The following is a 20,712-nucleotide window of genomic DNA, read 5'->3' as shown; positions in this document are numbered from 1 at the left end:
CTAAATTCAATAAATTACATATGAATAAGTCCCCTTTTTGTTGGTCAGAGTGGATTGTGAGGGGGGTTACTACACTTGGTGACCTGTATGAGAGCAGAGTGTTGAGATCCTTTGAAAATTTGGTTCATCATTTTGGAATTCCCAGATCTCATTTTTATAGGTATTTACAGCTGCACCACCTGCTCTGTATTGTTTTTGGGAGTAGCACACACACCCCTAAAGCGGCAGATACTTTGGGAGAGGTGATTACTGCTTTTGGAAAAGGTCACGAGGCATCAGTGTATCACTCCCTGCTAATTCAGAGTTTGGGGGATGGCGCTTTAACTTCTATCAAGAGATTATGGAAGAAAGATTTGAACTTGTAATTGGAGGAATGAGTATGGACTAGGATTTAAAAATATGTGAAGTCTGCATCTAGAGGCATGGGTTCGCCTTATGCAATTTAAGATTTTACATAGATTTTATTGGACTTCCTCTAGATTATATAAGCTTGGCCTTAAAGACACACTCACCTGCTGGCAATGCCAATCAGAAGTTGGAGACACAACCCATGTCTTTTGCGGGTGTGTTAAGGTCCAAGATTTTTGGTTGAAGGTTCAGAGTTATTTGTGTAACGTTTTGGGCAGTCAAATTTTACTTTGCTCCAGACTTTGTATTTTGGGCGATGGGGCAGTCATAAATTTGAGGGACAAATATATAAAAAATTGGGTTCTGACTAGTATTATGATTGGCAGACAAATTATTTTAAGGGGTTGGAAGTCAGATGGAGCGCCACCATTTCCAGAGTGGTGTGCAGAGATGGGGAGGGTGGCAGCTTTTGAGGAGATGGTAGGTAGAAGGCTGGGGTTTGGGGAGTTGTTTTTCAGAAAGTGGGGTAGTTATTTGGCGGTTTTTGGGGACTCTCAGGGAAGGGATGAGGAGAGAGAAGTTTAGTTTAATTATGTATGTTTATTATATATTTTATTGCTTATTTATTTATTTTTTTGGTTTGTTTGTTTGTGTGTGTGTATTATTTTATGTGACCACAGGGGTGTTCGTTGGGGTTAGGGTGGGGTTGGTGTTTGGGGAGGGATATTAGTGGGGGTTAAAAGTGAAATGATGATTCGGTGTGTATGTGTTGTGTTTTTCTCTTTGAATCAATAAAAATGTTAATTACAAAAAGAAATAAACACCAAAATGAGATGACCGTGTTTTTTCCAATTTGTCCGGCAAACATTATAATTCCCAGACACGTTGGATGGCACAAAGATTTCTTAGCAGGAACTCTGTGTGGGGCATAAACATATAACTGCTGCATATAAATTATAAAAGTGTGTCAAGGGGTACTTTAAAAATAAATATCAGTGATCGGATTAGTATTGGCGGATCACAGTGTTAAAATATCGTTGATTGGTATTGGCTTCAAATTTCTTGAATGGTGCACCACCATCTTTAACACATTTTAAAATAATAGCAAAAACATCAAAACTATGAAATAACACAACTGGAAGTATGGGAATTATGTTGTATGTAGTTTTCCAACATGTTACCCAAGCTACAGTTTTACTCCCAAACTTCAAAAAGTGATGTGCAAAAAAAAAAAGTTCCAACAATAGTCATAAAAAAAGAAAACTGCTTATAAGGATGATTCAAACATCTTTTCAGCTGTGCAGGATTGCACATAAACTGAGGACTGTGCTAGTAATTATTCAGGAGCCCAACAATGTCACTTCCTCTCAAAATGAGAAGCTTTTCCAATTTTCACATCCCAATTATTTCCAACTGAAAAATGACGAGCAATTGTAGCGTTTCTCCAACTTAATGTTAAATGTGAGCCCAATGAGTGATGAGAACTGTCTAATGGCTGCTCCAGTGTGACAAACTAATTAAAGTCTTTTAACTGTCTTTCTTGGGTTTTAACTCAAGCATATGGGTGCCAAATAACAAAAGTACTGCATGTTTAAATGTGTGTGAGTATTTATTCACACACAAAGACACAACCTCTCCCTCCCAACAGGAGCTCACGTCTCAATAGAAAACACTTGAATAGATGTGAAACAACCAGAATGATGTTTGCAGTAATAAAACAGTGTCCCTTTATAAAAGAAGATCAATGAAGGGCTGCATTTAGACCTATGCTCACTGTGGTACTTATAGAGCCTTGTAGCAGTTGAGCAAAACAACTGAAAGAATAGTTAACTTAAACATTAAAATTATGTCATCATTTACAAACATTCCAAACCCATGTGGTTGTCTTTCTACCATAGAACCTAAAAGGAGTTATTTTATGAAGAATGGCCAAACTATTCCTTTCCATAAAATGATAGCTTACAGTGACTACTGGCTGTCAAGCTCCAATCTGAACATAAAAACATCATAAAAAGTAACACATACAACTCATATGCTATATTTAATGTCTTATGAACCCATAAAATACGATTTTTTGTTAATTTGTGAACTTTACAGTCACTTATCACTACTGACATTGAATGTATTGAAAAGAACAGCTTGGAAATTCCACTAGACATCTCTTTTTGGATGTTGAAAAAGGAAGAAAGAAAGTCATAGTATGGGACGACATGACATAGTGTGTAAATGATGATAGAATTGTAATTTTAGGTTGAACTAGTCCTTTTTAAATACCTTTTAAAGCTCTGGAGACTGGTTGCTTTACTTCTGTCAAGCTAACTGATATCAGCTGTAGGTTTGTTTTGAGGGATGGCTTGATTTTGTGATTTCCAATAAGAACTATGATATTTGTTTTTGGAGCTGCAAAGTGACAAGAAAGTGAGAAAATGTATATTTTAAAAGGGTGCCTGAAAGCACAAAGTTTGGTTCTTTAAAAATATGTTTGTATAAACACACAGCGAAGGGATAAATATCACAAAACATGTCAAGAACATGTTTATAGAATGAGCCCCCCTCCCCCCATTGCATATGATTGTAATGCAAAAAAATAAGTATATTTATTCTCATCACTGTGGTGCAAAAAATAATATATTCTTTAAACATTAGGCCTGTACATAGCAGCTTATATTTATATAATTTAAAAAAATTATTAAGACCACTTGAGTCATATGGATTACCCCTGAAAGTGTTGAAAGTGTTTGAACCCACTGACCTACTGATTCCTAGGCATGTAACGATACACAAATTTCAAGATACGATATGATACAATATGATACGAGCACCCACAAATGTTTCGCTCAAACTTACTCAAGAATTCGACATAAATGCCACAAAAGTGTCTGACCCTGGAAAGTAACTTAAACAACAGCACTGCATTTATTTTGTTTGATTGTTGAGAAAAACTAATATGAACTCACAATTTTCATGTTTTCTTGAGAACATAAGTTCGTCTACACTCATTTATATTTGTATAGCACTATTCACAATACGTATAGTTTCAAAGCAGCTTTATAGAAAACCATTCCTTGTCTGAAAGCCCCCTGTGAACAAGCTGAAGTGACTGTAGCAAGGACAAAACGCTTTCAATGTTATTTAGTGGTGAAAAACACAAAACAGAGAGGAACCTGACCTCTGGTTTTACGATATATGCAGCCTACATAATCCAATATTATTTCGCGGCTTGAGCAAAAGCCGAACGGCACACTTAATTTTTTTTTGCCCTCTTCCCCGCTTCACTTTGCATGTAAATTTTAGCGCCGTTATTACCGGCTTATAACATGTGCGCAAATGTTGTTTTCAAAGCTGTTAACAAATTCGAACTCAAAAGCAGATAATTATAAGTCTCATGTAATCGAGGGTTTCTTACGCTGTCGTCTTTTTTAATAAGCTGTTTTTTTGATAGTTTTTGATAACTCATATCTTATGAGCATCTTGCTGTACATATCACGCTCAGTGTCGGCTGGGAGAGGCAGCTGTTAAACTTACTGCTGCTGTTTCTGCCTCACAAATCCACCAATTTGCGCAGTGATGTCAGTGTAAATAAAACCACATGTTTAATGTACTGTAGCACCAGGACATGACACCGTTGTATGGCAAATTTGACAAGCTGTACCATTACAGTACAATCTACTTGCCATTTGCCATCGATCGTCTCGCCTATGTACTGGAACTGTGTTGCTCTGCTTTCCTGTGAGTGCTCAGAGCTGCCTCTCCGGGGAGGAGACTGTTCCGCAGCTCTCAATATTGCGCTGCTTGGTTTTAAATACACTATAATATATTTGTTTATGTATCGTACGATACATATGGTATTATATAGTGAGCGTTGTATCGTACAATATAATACAATACAATATTTTTTTACACCCCTAAGTCCTATCATATTTCCATCAAAAAAGTCTGTGTTCCACAGAAGAAAGAACGTCACACGAGTTTTAGAGGGCATAAGCGTGAGTAAATGATGAGAGAATTTTCATTTTTGGGTGAACTATTCCTTATATAAGAATTTAGGGGAAAACTATGATAAATTGCAAAGAAAATAACACCACAATGGAAAAATCATCCCAAATTGCCTCAAAAAGGAGGAATGAAATATGGCGTGGACATGTTTTCATGAGAGTCACCCACAGAAATTATGCTGTGACGCATTGTGCTTTGCTTCTGAGAACAAAATAAACAACAAATAAATGAATGTATTATATTCTAGCATGTCTGCTAATACCAATATTAGTATTCATGATAGTTGTATGGTTCAAGCAATAGTCAAGTATGGCCACAGTGCTTGCCAAAAAAATGGGCTGAAATGTATACAGCCTCAGCAGAGACCAGAGCTGCTGGCTTTTACCAAACTACACTGCATCAACAGCACACTATAAAGTACTCAAGATGAGAGTATGTGGGGAATGTGTGTCTACTCCCCGACACACTCCAGATGACACTGCTGGTCTCAACAGACCTCTGGGCATGAGCTTATCAAAGCACACATCACTAGTGCAAACATATGTGTGTTAAACAGCCCAAAGTGACAAAACAACATCCTGTCAAATCAAATTAAAATGATCCATGAGTTCACATACACATCAACTCAACAGCCGCTTTTGGCCCCAAAAAGTCCACCAATACCCAGCAAACATACAACTAGCTAGAAGCGTTATACTTCTGTGGAGTACGTTTCTTGCCTTGTGGAGCTAAACTATTTTAAATTCACCCCTCCCTGGTCTGCCCTGAACAGTCAGTGAGCAATCTTTTCAAAAGATGAAATTAATTTCTTTTTTTTTTTTTTTTTTTTTGCCTTTCTGCTTTGAGAACTAATTGTGGTAATAAAACAAACCTATAGAGCATAAAATAGAATTAAAGTTCTGCTCTCATTGCTGGATTTCACAGGTCATCATATAACTAAATGAAAGGTGGCTGATTGGATTGTAAAGACGTGTATTCTTCCTGTGTTCATGGATGGCTGAATGCTGAGCATTCATTTGGATTGGAGGAATAATCCACTTAGAGAGGCAGGTCGGGCCATACGCTGGGTATTTAGGGAAATACCAGGGTGTGTGTCTGTGTTTTGCCTGCTGAATAAAGCCGCTTAAATCAGCCTAATGTGGTTTGGTGGTCTTAGCTGGCCTCCCAGCCTGGCAAAGCTGTTGTTTAGTTGGTCGACTACAGTAGCTGAAAAGTGCCGAAAATCCCTTTAAAACCAGCAAAACAGAACAACTTAACCAGCATGGCCAGGCTGGAAGACCAGATGTCAAGGACTGGTTTAATATGCTTTTATCAGCAGAGTTGGAAGGTGTTTTTAAAAAAAATAATTTTATGACAAATTTTTGCAGGGCTGAGTCTTGACAAAAATGCAATTTTAGAGTACAAATGCATTTTATAGGCACTTTAATTGTTGATGTACGCACACATGCATTAGCGAATGTCTTGATTTGTGTCTTGCTGTTGTTTCCGAGTCTTGTGTTTTTAAGACAGAATGCTGCATTAAAACAAAACAAAAACAAAAACTACTAAAAAACTCACACTAACCCCTTAAACGCCCACAATTTTTCACACTCAAATTTAAAAGCTCACCATTCACACATACTGTGGACTAACTGAAAAAATTGGTCTCATTTTTCAAAGAACCCTCCCCCCCAAAAAAGACTCCAATTATTCATAAATAATATTGTATGTGTTTATAATCTTTTGATAAACTTAACTTTGTAAACATGTAATTCTGGTTCTGTTCATTCTACCTCAAGTTGAAAAGTCTCATTTTATTCCATTAGATGGCAGCAAGCACTAGAATTTTTTTTTCTCAATCACATTCCATCATAACATACAGATCTGAAACATAGGTGGCGCTCTAACGCATTTAAGCCCTCACACATATGCTCGTCCTTAGACACTGATTCTAATTTTCAGTTCAAGCACCACCCTCGTTGTTTCATTGAATATCTCTGCCTCTGAGTGGCCTAAAAGCTCAATCTAAAGCGGAGATCCTCCCATTTGTGATGATATATAACATTTTATCATCAATAGTCGAAAACATATTTTTCTGATTATTTGTTTTGCATGCTTTTCCTTTTGGATGCCATATTTTGTTCTGGACATCTAAGATATAACATTGGATTATTCAGCCAAGCAAGCTCACAGACAAGTACAAAATGGCTAATTTTATAGAAAACTCCCTTTTACTCCCTTGTATATAAGCAGATATACAATTTTTGGCTGCTTGGGGCTTACAGCAGAAGTTATCGGAGAATAAAAAAGATGTTTGAATTTGATGACTTACAGAAATCATATTTCACCTTATGATTCTTTAAACATCTTTCGAACTGTGGTATTAAGGCAACAAAATTAATGTACAGTCACATTACTGAGAATGATAACTTTCATTTGATTTATTTATTTATTTTCATATAAATATTTGTACCCCATTACCTCTACATTTACATTTATGCATTTGGCGACGCTTTTATCCAAAGCAACTTACAGTGACCTTCTTACAGGGAAAATCCTCCTGGAGCAACCTGGAGTTAAGTGCCTTGCTCAAGGACACAATGGTGGTGGCTGTGGGGATTGAACCAACAACCTTTTGCTTACCAGTTCAGTGCTTTAGTCCACTACGCCACCACCACTCCACCTCTAGGGGGCGCTAATTTTAATGTGTTGAAGCCTTATTTTGTTATTTGCAGAAGTGATGGTTATCCCTGAAAAGTTCAGATTCTAAGCTTTCAAATGATACCTCATTTGCCTGACTTATGTATACGGAGAATTTTACATTTTAAGCGTAAACTTTTTTCGCGATATAGTGCCCCCACTTTGGACCCACCGACGGGTCCATAGAGTTAAGCTTTAAAACAAAGGACTAATCAAAAAAGCAAGGCACAGGACATCAAGCATATTGAATGTTTACATTAAGAAGTGTAATACTGTATATGTCTGCTACAGTGTTAGAGGAAGCTCATATCGTGCCGGTGTCCGGTTGTAAACCCTAAATTGTGCAGCATACTCAAGAAACAACAACAAGAAAAAGACTGGAGAAAAAAATATCGACAGTGGGGACTAAAAGTCTCAGACCACTAGTAAAAATGATTGTATTTAGCCGTTTTTTAATTTAATATAGTAAAATTATTCGAATATATATTATTATTATTATTATTATTATTATTATCATCAGTGTAACAAATTTTGCAAAAAAAATTCAGAATTTCTCAGCATTTTGTATGTCGCCCTTTTGCTTTAAAGAATGCATTAAATCGAACTGGCATGGGCTCTACAAGATTGTGCAAAGCCTGATGATCCATGTCAGCATGATTTGAAAATGTTCCAAAGAGCATCTTTTGTGATTCAATGGAAGCAAGGAAATATGCCATTTTTTTTTTATTTTTTTTTACAAAGGAGTTTATGTGGTCAATGTCTTGCAATATCATACTTCATATAATTTCTGTGCTTTATTATTTATTCATTTTTTTCAAAATCCTAAATCCTTTGTTTATTGCCAGTTTTACTTCGATTTTGAATACCAGATTTGATTGTCATTGCTAATTCAGACTTTTTAACCCCAAGCATCTACATCACTTAGAGTCTCTGGTTAATTTGTACATTAAAACGCACCTCAAGAACCATGAGATCTGTTCCATTCGGTTACACTTCGGTTCCATTCTTGAACACAAGAGCAAATTCTGTATGTTCTGTGTGCCTGCTTAGAGTTGCAAGCCCTAATGCTCACCACTTTCTTTCCCCACACAAACTTTATGTGTGTGTCTGTGTACAGAGGTGCGTGTGATCTCCCTTCTTAACAAATGATCCAGATTCAGATGTATGTCAGACATGACAAACGGCATATTTACAGGCATGGAGAATGAAAGAGGAAAAGATCACTCATTTAACTGACATCTCCACCTTGATGTAGAGACACAGAAACTCGAGCACTTCCCAGAAATGTCTGGCTCAAGGAGAAAAAAAAGCCACTTTTCCAGCACACTGAACATTACAAGCCCACATGTCTATCTTTACAACGAAACCTAAAACACAACAGGCCAGACTCACAAGGAGACACAAAGAACTCACACTTACGTACAAATATACACACAATTCCCTAGCTTATTTTACCAAAGGTTTAATTTTGGTGTGTAAACATGTTCTAAATCACACGCACTCTCTGACATTTGGATGAAATAGGAGTGTGTTTTCTGTACTGGAGGTGTGCATGACATCAAGCAGAGGTGAAACAAGCCCAGATTTAAAAAAAATATATAAACTACCGGTCAAAAGTTTTGAAACACTTACTCATTCTTTATTATAATTTTTTTTTCACATTTAGAATAATAGTAAAGTCATCAAAACTATGGAATAACATCAATGGAACTATGGGAATTATGTTGTGACTAAACAAAATCCAAAATAAATCAAAACTGTGTTATATTTTAGCATCTTCAAAGTAGTCACCCTTTGCTTAGAATTTGCAGACATGTACTCTTGACATTTTCTTAACCAACTTCTTGAGGTATCACCCTGGGATACTTTTTAAACAGTATTGAAGGAGTTCCCATCTATATGCTGGGCACTTATTGGCTGCTTTTCTTTATTATTCGGTCCAAGTCATCAATTTCAAAAATGTTTTTTTCTTTTTTTTTTTTTTTTATTAAATTTGAGTTTTATAATGAAATAAATGAATATGGTGGCACAATTATATTTTTGTCTACAAAACTAATTTCAAACATTTAATCATACGCCTTCAGATCAAAAGATTTTTAAGATTATGAGAAACATTTCAGTCAAGTGTTTCAAAACTTTTGAGCGGTAGTGTATGTAAATATATAAAATAATAAAATAATAAAAGAAAAAAAAAAAAAAAACAGTCTCCTCAAGTCCTGATCTGTTTAAACTCTAATGTCCTTCACAAAATAAATGAAAAAAGCGATATATCACAATAGAAAACTTTCTTAATTCTCAGCAGTAATGATTTTCTCATTGTACAATTTTCCAGACAAATTTTATTAAAGGTATCAGTCAGAGAGGTTGGCTAAAAAAATTGTTTTTCATTGAAAAATGACTAAAATTTGGGGTTATTTCTTAATAAAACCTATCATTTACTTTCAAATAACTCTGAATATGACGCACAAGCCACATGGGCTACTATTATAATACTTCTGGGTAAAGTGAGTCACTATCTTTTGTAAACTTTTATATAAAAAAGACGGACCGCGATATTCATTAAAAATTCATCTTTGTGTTCCACATAAGAAACTATATGGGTTTGGAATGGCATGAGGCTGAGTAAATTGTGATAGAATTTTCATTTTTGGTTAACTATTCATTTAAGGTGAGCACTGTAAAAGTGATATTACCTTTCAATATGAAAGAGTGCTGTAACACAGGGAACAGCGTTCATTTGTTCACGACCACATGAGTGAGTCAGAGCATTTCAAGCTTAAAACAGGGCTCAATTATACCATATAATATCGTCTTTCATAGTGAAAGTCTATTATTTCACTCACCATTAACTCAGAACCACACAAAGAGCTTTGATCACAAGTCTGTTTCTGTAATGCTGATACATTACCTTCTCTCTAAATACTTTGATTTGAAACACTTTGTACTATTGGATACGTACTAGATTTGAGGGCAGAGGAGTTGACTTCGATTTCTCCTCCTTTGATTGGCTGGAAACAGGTGAGTTCAGAGTCATAGGGTTCAGGGCTGGACTGTCCTGTTATGCTGCTCCCTGTCCCTGTTCCATTCCCAGGACTCATGGCACCCCTCTGCTGGGCCTCCTTTTCCTCGTACACAGCGATCAGCTGTAAGAAATACACATCACAATCAGATTCAGAGCACCACACAACCGACATCCTAAACCACAACAAAAGAAAGATGGTCAAGTATAAACACGCAGACAGAATCACCATCATTAGAGACAAATAACGTTACCATACAAAGATACACTCAACTGACATAAAACAGATCTAAATTCTGACTGGATGAGATATGTTAGAAGCAGTTGTAAAATAACCATTAAGCACACCTGTGACCAAATATCAGATGAATTCTATATTAATGTGCCATGTTACCTCAGGCAACCACAAACGGACTACAGTTGGGCTCATGAACTGTATTACTTAGAGTAACTGACTATGTTATTACACACATTATATCATATTGCCGTTGCCATTGCTTTGTATCCAAAATTACCCCTTTACTGGGGTAAAATCACTGTAATGCACAGCCTATTGCTTCATTAAGATGCACTCACATCACATCTGTACCCAATACCCACTCTCGTCACTGATTTACTATACCCTATATAGCGTATGCCAAATAGTTCACTTTATGGAGTACATGAACATTTGAGCGTTTATTGTCCACATGCGTCCATATTATTATTACCATCCTGTAATAATAATAGTTATCATCAATAACATAAATTGATTAGAGAATATGTTACCTGCATGTAATACTTGAACTAGAGGTAGACCGATATATAGGTTTTACCGATTAATCGGTGCCTATAGTTGCTTTTTGGAACAATCAGTTATCTGCAAAAATCCATGTTGATAGTTGCAGATAATTTTTTTCATAATTTCTTCATTTCAAAATAAGAGTCCCCAGTGTGTTTCAAGCTTGTTTATACTTAAAAGTCCCTTGTTATGCACCAAATCTTCATTTGTTCTGGTTATTATTTGAATTTGGTTGAACAAAAAACTGCATCTGGGATTTTATTAATTTTGGACTCTTTGTCTTTGCCCTCCATAGTAAAGAAAGATTTTATTTTATTTTATTTACATTCTATGAATCAATTTTAAAAACTATTGGCCAACTAATCAGTTATCAGCCTTTTCCACCACCTTAGTTATCGTATTGGCAAAATCCACTATCAGCTGACCTCTAACTTGAATATTTGAATCATCCACCAAATTATCATTTCCTCTGTGTATAATAACTTTACCTCAGTAAAGTAGTTAAAGAAAGATCAAACGCATAGCATTAAGCTAAGTTAAAAGGCTAAATCTAGCTATATTTCAGCTTGCTATATTTTTATATGATTTTTTATTTTATTTTTTATCAGTTGATGGCTTATCAAAAAAGTCAGGACTAGTAACACAGACAATAAACACAGCAAGATTCAGGAAACTGAAAACTGTGTCTTTTTTTCCGATAGTCCTCTCCACATTGGATAATGAAGAATATGGTATTAGTTGGTACACGCTAGAAAACAAAGATCTAATATCATAATCAGCTGAAAACTACTTTAACATTTCTAAGGCAATCAAACAATAGGCAAGATACTGGCCTGCATACCTTCTGGATCAGGATGCTATAGAGGACATCTAAGGAGCCCAGCATGGCTAGTGTGTATGAGGTTGATCTCACTGTGCAATAACGTCCATTTACGTAACTCAGTTCTGTATGAGTGTGAGGCCCGCTGGCCTAATCAGCACTGTTATATACATTCACAGAGTCACTGACTCTGCATGTAGACTACTAGCTTCACTGCTGTTCTAGGGGACTCCATGTGTGTGTGCGTTTGTAGGGCTGAATGCGGTGAATGAATGCACAGTCAGGGACTGGTAAAACCTGGTAAAACTTGAGGCTTCCTGTCTGAGAGAGACAGCGGGAGAGTAAACGTATAAACAAACAATTCACAGTGTGACATCCGGGGAAAAACGGAGACTGTAAGACTGAAAATGTGAAAAAGGGCGGTAATTGAACAGAATTTAACCTGTGAAGAGCTACAGCGAGAGTTATGGGGAAAAAATTTATAATTTTGTTCAATCATCCATAAAATTGACAAATGATCAGAGAGAGAGTAAGAGTAAAGGAAAAAGACAGGGAGATCATGAACGGCTAAATGACAAAAGTGACAAAATAATTGTACTGTATAAATTTCATTTATTATCATCTCTCTCTCATTCATCTTTTCTGAACAGCTGCCAGTATGGAAAACTGCATTCCAAACAACCCGCAAGGCAAGTGGAACACCACTAGAGATCAGTTAGCTCTAACATCAAAATATTCTCTCTTTATACTAGTAAGACCCCAATATCTCAGTCGATGTGGCTGATAACATGAAAATTATTATATTATATTTTATTTTATCTATTGAGTACATATTATGTCCTCTTATTTTATCTGTATGGAATACTGAACATATTGATTTTGGAATATCCACAGGCAAATTCCTCTCTGTGTGTCATTTTATGGTATAAAAGTTTGGCTGGCATAGAGCCCAATAAAATCTGTTTTATTTTTTCCCAAATTTCATGTTTTTCATTTTATAATTTCGAATTCTGTGTTTTAATGTTTAATTTAATTTTATCATCAAAAAACTGTCTAATTAAATTAATCAAATTAAAACTGAAAAATTACTTGTCAACATACTATTGCATTATTTTTATCAAATGAAGTTGTATTATAAAGATCCTCAGAGCAAAATCCAAAAAACAGTATTAATGAAATCATTAATAAAATATATTATTCAGAACAAAAGCACTCTTGCTTGTGAGATATTGCTTAAATATAATGTAATTATTATTAATATATTATTATTAATAATAATTATTATTACTACTACTAAATTGAAAATTACATTTTACTATATAGTAGTGATATATTTTTGTCGCAATTTGTTCAGTTTCACGTGTCTGGTTAAACTGATCTTTTATTTTGGATTTTGATCATTAATTTAAGTGTGCAGCACATGCAGACTGTAAATATACTGTATATATATATATATATATATATACATACAGTATATATATATTTCATTCAATCACAGACTTTTGTGGTTTAATCATCACAATATAACGATTTGAATTTTATTATTTTTGCATTCCACATTGTGGAAATCATAGTGTCCTACTGTCTCCTGTTTCAATAGTGTAATTGGCCATGAGTGTTTGCAACAAATTTTGACTGGCCACTCTAGATTTTACATTTGTAGGTGATTCATCTTTGGCTTGAAGATACTTGAAGAAGGTCGCATGACCAAAACGTTGTTTCAGTAAACTGATAGATTGTTTAAAAAAAAAAAGAGCAGCATGCAGGATTCTGTCTTGTTTGTATTCTTCAAAGTTTTTTCCAATACACCTGCTACACCTGCAACTATCAGGTGTGTAGTGGTTAGGGTTGCAACGGTATGAGATTTCCACAGTACGATAAATATCAAGGTTTCATGGTATACGGTATTACACAATTAATATTATCAGTTACAATGACCCTTAAAGAAGTGAAAACGGAAAGCATTTTTTTTTTTTTTTTTTTTTTTTTTTGGTTGAACAAACGCTTTATTATAATTGAAACTTGAAATCTTTTTCTTTTTTTTAATGGAAGTATGTGTAAAAAAAGTATCCCTTTTGAAAATAAATAAAATAGAATAAATAAGAAAACTAACAGAATATAATAATAAACCGAATTATAAACATGATAAAAAAACAGCATGTAACTATAACATGTTATATAACTAAAGCATGTTAGTTTACATGTTTGCATAGCATGTTAAATGAACTACTAAATGAAAAATAACATCAGCTGTGTGAGGTTTTAAAGTAATGACCTATGATTATTAACAATTAACATATACCTGTCTGTACCTTTAACTCAGTGGTTCTCAAATGGTTTTGCTTTAGGCCCCAGATTTTACATTGGAAATCAAGTGGCGACACACCATAGGAAAAACTTAACCTGTATTTAATGTATCCTGGGTCGCATTTCCTTTTATGTTGCATAGTTTTGTTCATGGTTTTCAAGTACAAGGACATGCATGCATCAAGTGACATTATTTTTGTTGTTGACGTCAAAAACAAAAGCACCAGGAAGTTTTCTCTCCCCCCTTTTAAAAATTGAAGAGCATATTTACTTATATGAGCCCATTATTACCCCGTTTGTTTCCTAATTTCAAACATAATTCAAACAGAACATACATATTACACAGGAGGAAAGGCTCCTCATTACCATGGTTAGGTCAGTGTAGCTAGTCTTAAATAATAACAAATTATAATATTTAAGAAAAAATAAGTACTCGCTGAAACACATCTTGAAACTTTAACTACAACTGCCACTGTTGATATAAAATGAGTTCTAATAGATTCTACCTTTAGATTATCTCATATGAAATTATAACATTTTGTCAAAATATAATAGTTACTCTTACTCGTGTAAAATCGTGAAACAATTTTGTAAAGGTGATGACTCAAGATGGCGCCGAGTATGGCTGCTGCGTTGCGAGGTCCGACACAACATTGTAGTGTTTTGTTTGTTTTGTTTACAATTCTTATGTTTTTTGTATTGGATGTTGTCTGCCTTATTGTCTACGACAGACAAAAACTTTTGGACATTGGTTCAGCAATTACACACCGTAAACCTGACTTCAAATTCCTCAATGCCGACCCGTTGTTTACAAACACACCAGCGGAGCCCTTTGTCTGAGCTGCCTGTCCACGGAAACGCAGGAGGAAAAGGGGAAACAGAGCTGGCATTCTCATCAGAGTAAATGTTCAGTCTCTGGATAACAAGCTCTGCGAGCTGAAAGCGGGGATCTCTTTCCAACGAGAGACGAGGGACTGCTGCATTATCTGCCTAACAGAAACTTGGATGTCTGCTGAGATTCCAGATTCAGCCATTGAACCCGCGGGGTTCTCCGTGCGCCGAGCGGACAGAGCAAAAGACCTCTCAGGTAAAAGCAGAGGTGGTGGTGTATGTTTTATGATCAACAAATCCTGGTGTGATCAGAGGAACGTACATACTATCAAGTCTTTCTGCTCTCCTGATCTGGAATTTCTCATGCTTCTGTGTCGACCATTCTGGCTACTGAGGGAATTCACAGCGGTCATTATCACTGCTGTGTACATCCCGCCACAAGCCGACACAGACCGGGCACTCAAGGAACTGTACAGGATTATAATCAAGCAGGAAACCGCGCACCCTGAGGCTGCGTTCATTGTGACCGGGGACTTTAATAAAGCCAGTTTCAAATCAGTCACACCAAAATACCACCAACACATTAGTTTTAACACACGAGGGGACCGGGTTTTGGACCATTGCTATTCTCCCTTCTGGGATGGCTACAAATCCCTCCCCCGCCCACCATTTGGCAAATCAGACCACTCTTCCATTCTGCTTCTGCCCGCTTACAGGCAGAAACTGAAACAGGAAGCACCCACCCTCAGAACGATCCAGTGCTGGTCGGACCAATCAGACTCTACGCTACAAGACTGTTTTGATCACGTGGACTGGGAAATGTTCCGGTCCACCTCTGATGACGACATCGAGCTTTACGCTGATAGCGTAACGTGTTTCATTAGAAAGTGCGTAGAGGACGTCGTTCCGACCAGAACAATACGGATCTATCCGAATCAGAAACCTTGGATTAATAGCGATGTTCGCGCAGCACTTGATGCGCGGACCTCCGCTTTTAATTCCGGGAACGCGGAGGAGCATAAACAAGCCAGTTATGCCCTCCGAAAAATCAGATTAGCAAAACGTCAGTACAGGAACAAGATTGAAGGACAGTTTAACACTACCAACTCTAGAAGCATGTGCCAGGGAATTAAAATCATCACGGACTTTAAAGGGAATAAAAACTCCGCCATGAACACTGCTGCCTCTCTCCCAGATGAGCTAAATACTTTTTATGCTCGTTTTGAGGGAAATAACACCGCCCTCACGGAGAGAGCTCTCGCGGCCGAAGCTACAGAGGTTAGTTCCCTCTCCGTCTCTGTAGCGGATGTAACCCGATCCTTCCGACGGGTGAATATCCGCAAAGCCGCGGGTCCAGACGTCATTCCGGGCCGTGTCATCAGAGCGTGCGCAAACCAACTGGCTGGTGTTTTTACGGACATTTTCAACCTTTCCCTCTCTTTGTCTGTAGTCCCCACATGCTTCAAAACGTCCACCATTGTGCCTGTACCAAAGCAATCCAAAATCACTTGCTTAAATGACTGGCGTCCTGTTGCTCTGACCCCCATTATCAGCAAATGCTTTTAGAGGCTAATAAGAGATTACATCTGCTCTGCCTCACTGGACCCATTGCAGTTTGCTTACCGCAACAACCACTCCACTGATGATGCCATTGCATCTACAATACACACTGCTCTCTCCCACCTGGACAAAAGAACACTTATGTGAGAATGTTGTTTGTAGACTACAGCTCAGCATTCAACACCATAGTGCCCTCCAAGCTTGATGAGAAACTCTGGGCTCTGGGCTTAAACAGCTCGCTGTGCAGCTGGATCCTGGACTTCCTGTCAAGCAGAAGCAAGGTGGTTAGAATAGGCAGCAACATCTCTTCATCACTGACCCTCAACACTGGAGCCCTGCAGGGCTGTGTTCTCAGCCCACTCCTGTATTCCCTGTACACACATGACTGTGTGGCAACACACAGCTCCAATGTCATCATTAAGTTTGCTGATGATACGACGGTGGTAGGTCTGATCACTGACAATGATGAAACAGCCTACAGAGAGGAGGTGCACACTCTGACACACTGGTGTCAGGAGCACAACCTCTCCCTCAATGTCAGTAAGACAAAGGAGCTTGTGGTGGACTTCAGGAGAAGAGATAGAGAACACAGTCCCACCACCAGTGGAGAGAGTCAGCAGCTTCAAGTTCCTGGGTGTCCACATCACTGAGGAACTCACATGGTCCATCCACACTGAAGCCATTGTGAAGAAGGCTCATCAGCGCCTCTTCTTCCTGAGACGGCTGAGGAAGTTTGGAATGAACCACCACATCCTCACACGGTTCTACACCTGCACCGTAGAGAGCATCCTGACTGGCTGCATCTCCGCCTGGTACGGCAATAGTACCGCCCACAACCGCAAAGCACTGCAAAGGGTGGTGCGAACTGCCAGACACATGATGAGCTTCTCTCCCTCCAGGACATATATACCAGGCGGTGTGTGAAAAAAGCTTGGAGGATCATCTGAGACTCCAGCCACCCGAGCCATGGGCTGTTCTCACTGCTACCATCAGGCAGGCGGTATCGCAGCATCAGGACCCGCACCAGCCGACTTCATGACAGCTTCTTCCCCCAAGCAATCAGACTTTTGAACTCTTGATCTCCCACGATCAAAATACATCAGCACTGCACTTTATTACTCTTACTCTTATATCTCACACCGGACTGTCATAATTATATTATTATTATTTTACACTATATTGCCAAAAGTATTCGCTCATCTGCCTTTAGACGCATATGAACTTAAGTGACATCCCATTCTTAATCCATAGGGTTTAATATGACGTCGGCCCACCCTTTGCAGCTATAACAGCTTCAACTCTTCTGGGAAGGCTTTCCACAAGGTTTAGGAGTGTGTTTATGGGAATTTTTGACCATTCTTCCAGAAGCGCATTTGTGAGGTCAGACACTGATGTTGGACGAGAAGGCCTGGCTCGCAGTCTTCGCTCTAATTCATCCTAAAGGTGCTCTATCGGGTTGAGGTCAGGACTCTGTGCAGGCCAGTCAAGTTCTTCCACACCAAACTCGCTCATCCATGTCTTTATGGACCTTGCTTTGTGCACTGGTGCGCAGTCATGTTGGAACAGGAAGGGGCCATCCTCAAACTGTTCCCACAAAGTTGGGAGCATGGAATTGTCCAAAATCTCTTGGTATGCTGAAGCATTTAGAGTTCCTTTCACTGGAACTAAGGGGCCAAGCCCAGCTCCTGATAAACAACCCCACACCATAATCCCCCCTCCACCAAACTTCACAGTTGGCACAATGCAGTCAGACAAGTACCGTTCTCCTGGCAATCGCCAAACCCAGACTCGTCCATCAGATTGCCAGATGGAGAAGCATGATTCGTCACTCCAGAGAACACATCTCCACTGCTCTAGAGTCCAGTGGTGGCGTGCTTTACACCACTGCATCCGATGCTTTGCATTGCACTTGGTGATGTATGGCTTGGATGCCGCTGCTCGGCCATGGAAACCCATTCCATGAAGCTCTCTACGCACTGTTCTTGAGCTAATCTGAAGGCCACATGAACTTTGGAGGTCTGTAGCGATTGACTCTGCAGAAAGTTGGCGACCTCTGCGCACTATGCGCCTCAGCATCCGCTGACCCCGCTCTGTCATTTTACGTGGCCTACCACTTCATGGCTGAGTTGCTGTCATTCCCAATCTCTTCCACTTTGTTATAATACCACTGACAGTTGACTGTGGAATATTTAGTAGCGAGGAAATTTCACAACTGGACTTATTGCACAGGTGGCATCCTATCACAGTACCACGCTGGAATTCACTGAGCTCCTGAGAGCGGCCCATTCTTTCACAAATGTTTGTAGAAGCAGTCTGCATGCCTAGGTGCTTCATTTTATACACCTGTGGCCATGGAAGTGATTGGAACACCTGAATTCAATTATTTGGATGGGTGAGCGAATACTTTTGGCAATATAGTGTATATTCTCTCTTAACAACTTACTATCAACCGACAGCCTGAATGTCAATACAGTACAATACAACCTACTGTACATTCTATATATACTATATATACTTTTTTATTGTATAATGAGTATTCTATATTGTGTGTATTGTATACTGTACATTGTATGTTATTATTTGTATATTGTGTTGTGTGTAATTATGTGTATATTAGATTTTAAATTGTATTGTAAATCTGATGTTTATTGTAATTGGTATATGTCTCATCACTGTCACGACTACTATGTTGCTCGGAACTGCACCCAAGAATTTCACACACTATTGCACTTGTGTATATGGTTGTGTGACAACAAAAGTGATTTTGTTTGTTTTTGTTTTGTTATAATGAAAAATTAGCGCATAGCAGAGTGTTGCTCTTTTCCTCCTCAGTGCTGTTTGGCATGTCAGGGCAGCCTACTGTTTGAGAGGTTCGAATACCTCCTTAACGCTTTAAACTAGAAAAGTCTCACTAGAATTGAAATTGGTCACGTCAGTTTTGAGGTCTGCGCTCCGCAATATCGAGGGTAGCCCGGTTGTTGCACGCGCGCACCAGAGAGAAGAGCAGACCATTAGAGCGAGCTGGTTCTGTTACACTCATGCGAAAGTGCAGATGAGAAGCCTTTAGCTGATTGCGAGATTATCATTAAATCTGCCTCGGAAGTCCTAAATAGGCTATCACTTGGGCGGCTGCCGAAATATCTTCAATGGGAGAACCATGGCATTGTTCTTTCCCTGCTGTCCACGACCCAGTCCGAACAGACCTGCGACCCACTTTTGGGTCGCGACCCACCAGTTGAAAAACACTGCTTTAACTCTCACACACACACTCACTTATGTCTGAAACTTCACCGATTACCAATATGGTGGCCGATATAGTTAATTTTTGAGCTGGAATGAAAACAGACCTATTCTATGTGGATATTTCACCGATTTTGCACCAATATGACTATGCAAATATACTCAGAAGGCTGCTTTCTTAAATATATTTATCAAAGAATATGTGACATTATTATTATAAATTGTCAACAAATTCTAGAAATGAACACTGAGAAAATAAATAATAAATAAAAATGCAATAAATAGCTTAATCAGTACTGTATGTTTAGTATAAGTCAATTGCTGACCATTTAAATAAAGAATAAATAAAAATAAAATAAATAGCTAAATAAATATCAGTATTACTGTTTAGTATCAGTCAAATGCTGACTATATTAATACTGCCTAGTCAAGATAAACAGCAGCAGCGGTGTTACACCGTCTTCTGCTATACAAGTTCAAGGGAAACTTTCAACAGTGGAAAACCAGACTTTTAAATATTATATTTTGTAAATGCAACGACTGGATTTGTTCGGTTGAAAGGGGTACCAAACTGTGAATCCTAAACAAAACAGTTTGGTGAATTCATGTTTACTCATTAGCTTCCACTCAGCTGACAAGCAATGAAAGTAGCTACGTGATTAGCTAGTTAGCTATAAGCTCATTGTCATGGAGAGTAAAAGACGGACGTTGTTTATTTTACTTTCCAGCATTGTGTCTCACCAACTAGGTAACAACATAGCGTGAAATCAACACTTAACAGACACAATCCACCACCGCACCGTTGTCTGCTGTGCTGCAAAAAGATGCTCTGATGTTACCTTTCAATCTGCTACATTACTTACTGCACTGACAAACTATAGCTGGCTAACAGCAAACAGACATGAGTGACATGGTTGTCAGGGACAGGGTTAACGTTATATTAGTAATATTGAAAAGGGAAAATGATGGGGTCATTGTTTATTATCTTTCCAGTATGTATTTCACAAACTAGTTAGCAACTTACCGTGAAGACACACAGCTCAACTCCGCCCTGTCTGCAGAGCCACCGTCAGCTCAGAGTCAGCTCTGTAAACAATGGAGATGGAACGTGCTCTGCTGGACAAACTATGC

At 38.0% G+C, this 20,712-nt stretch overlaps 1 protein-coding gene across 1 annotated transcript in view; it reads right to left on the bottom strand.

Moving 5' to 3' along the window:
* The window catches only part of LOC127447162 (partitioning defective 3 homolog B-like), a 502,153-nt gene that overhangs the window by 367,887 nt on the left and 113,554 nt on the right, over positions 1-20,712 (bottom strand). The window contains exon 4 of the mRNA XM_051708779.1: positions 9,983-10,166. Coding sequence (XP_051564739.1) covers positions 9,983-10,166 — 184 coding nt within the window. The remainder of the gene's footprint in view (positions 1-9,982; positions 10,167-20,712) is intronic.

Source organism: Myxocyprinus asiaticus, chromosome 10 (assembly GCF_019703515.2).
Source record: "Myxocyprinus asiaticus isolate MX2 ecotype Aquarium Trade chromosome 10, UBuf_Myxa_2, whole genome shotgun sequence".
Classification (NCBI taxonomy): Eukaryota; Metazoa; Chordata; class Actinopteri; order Cypriniformes; family Catostomidae; genus Myxocyprinus; species Myxocyprinus asiaticus.
The sequence above is the reverse complement of the archived record's forward strand: the minus strand, read 5'-3'. Positions and strand labels throughout refer to the sequence as shown.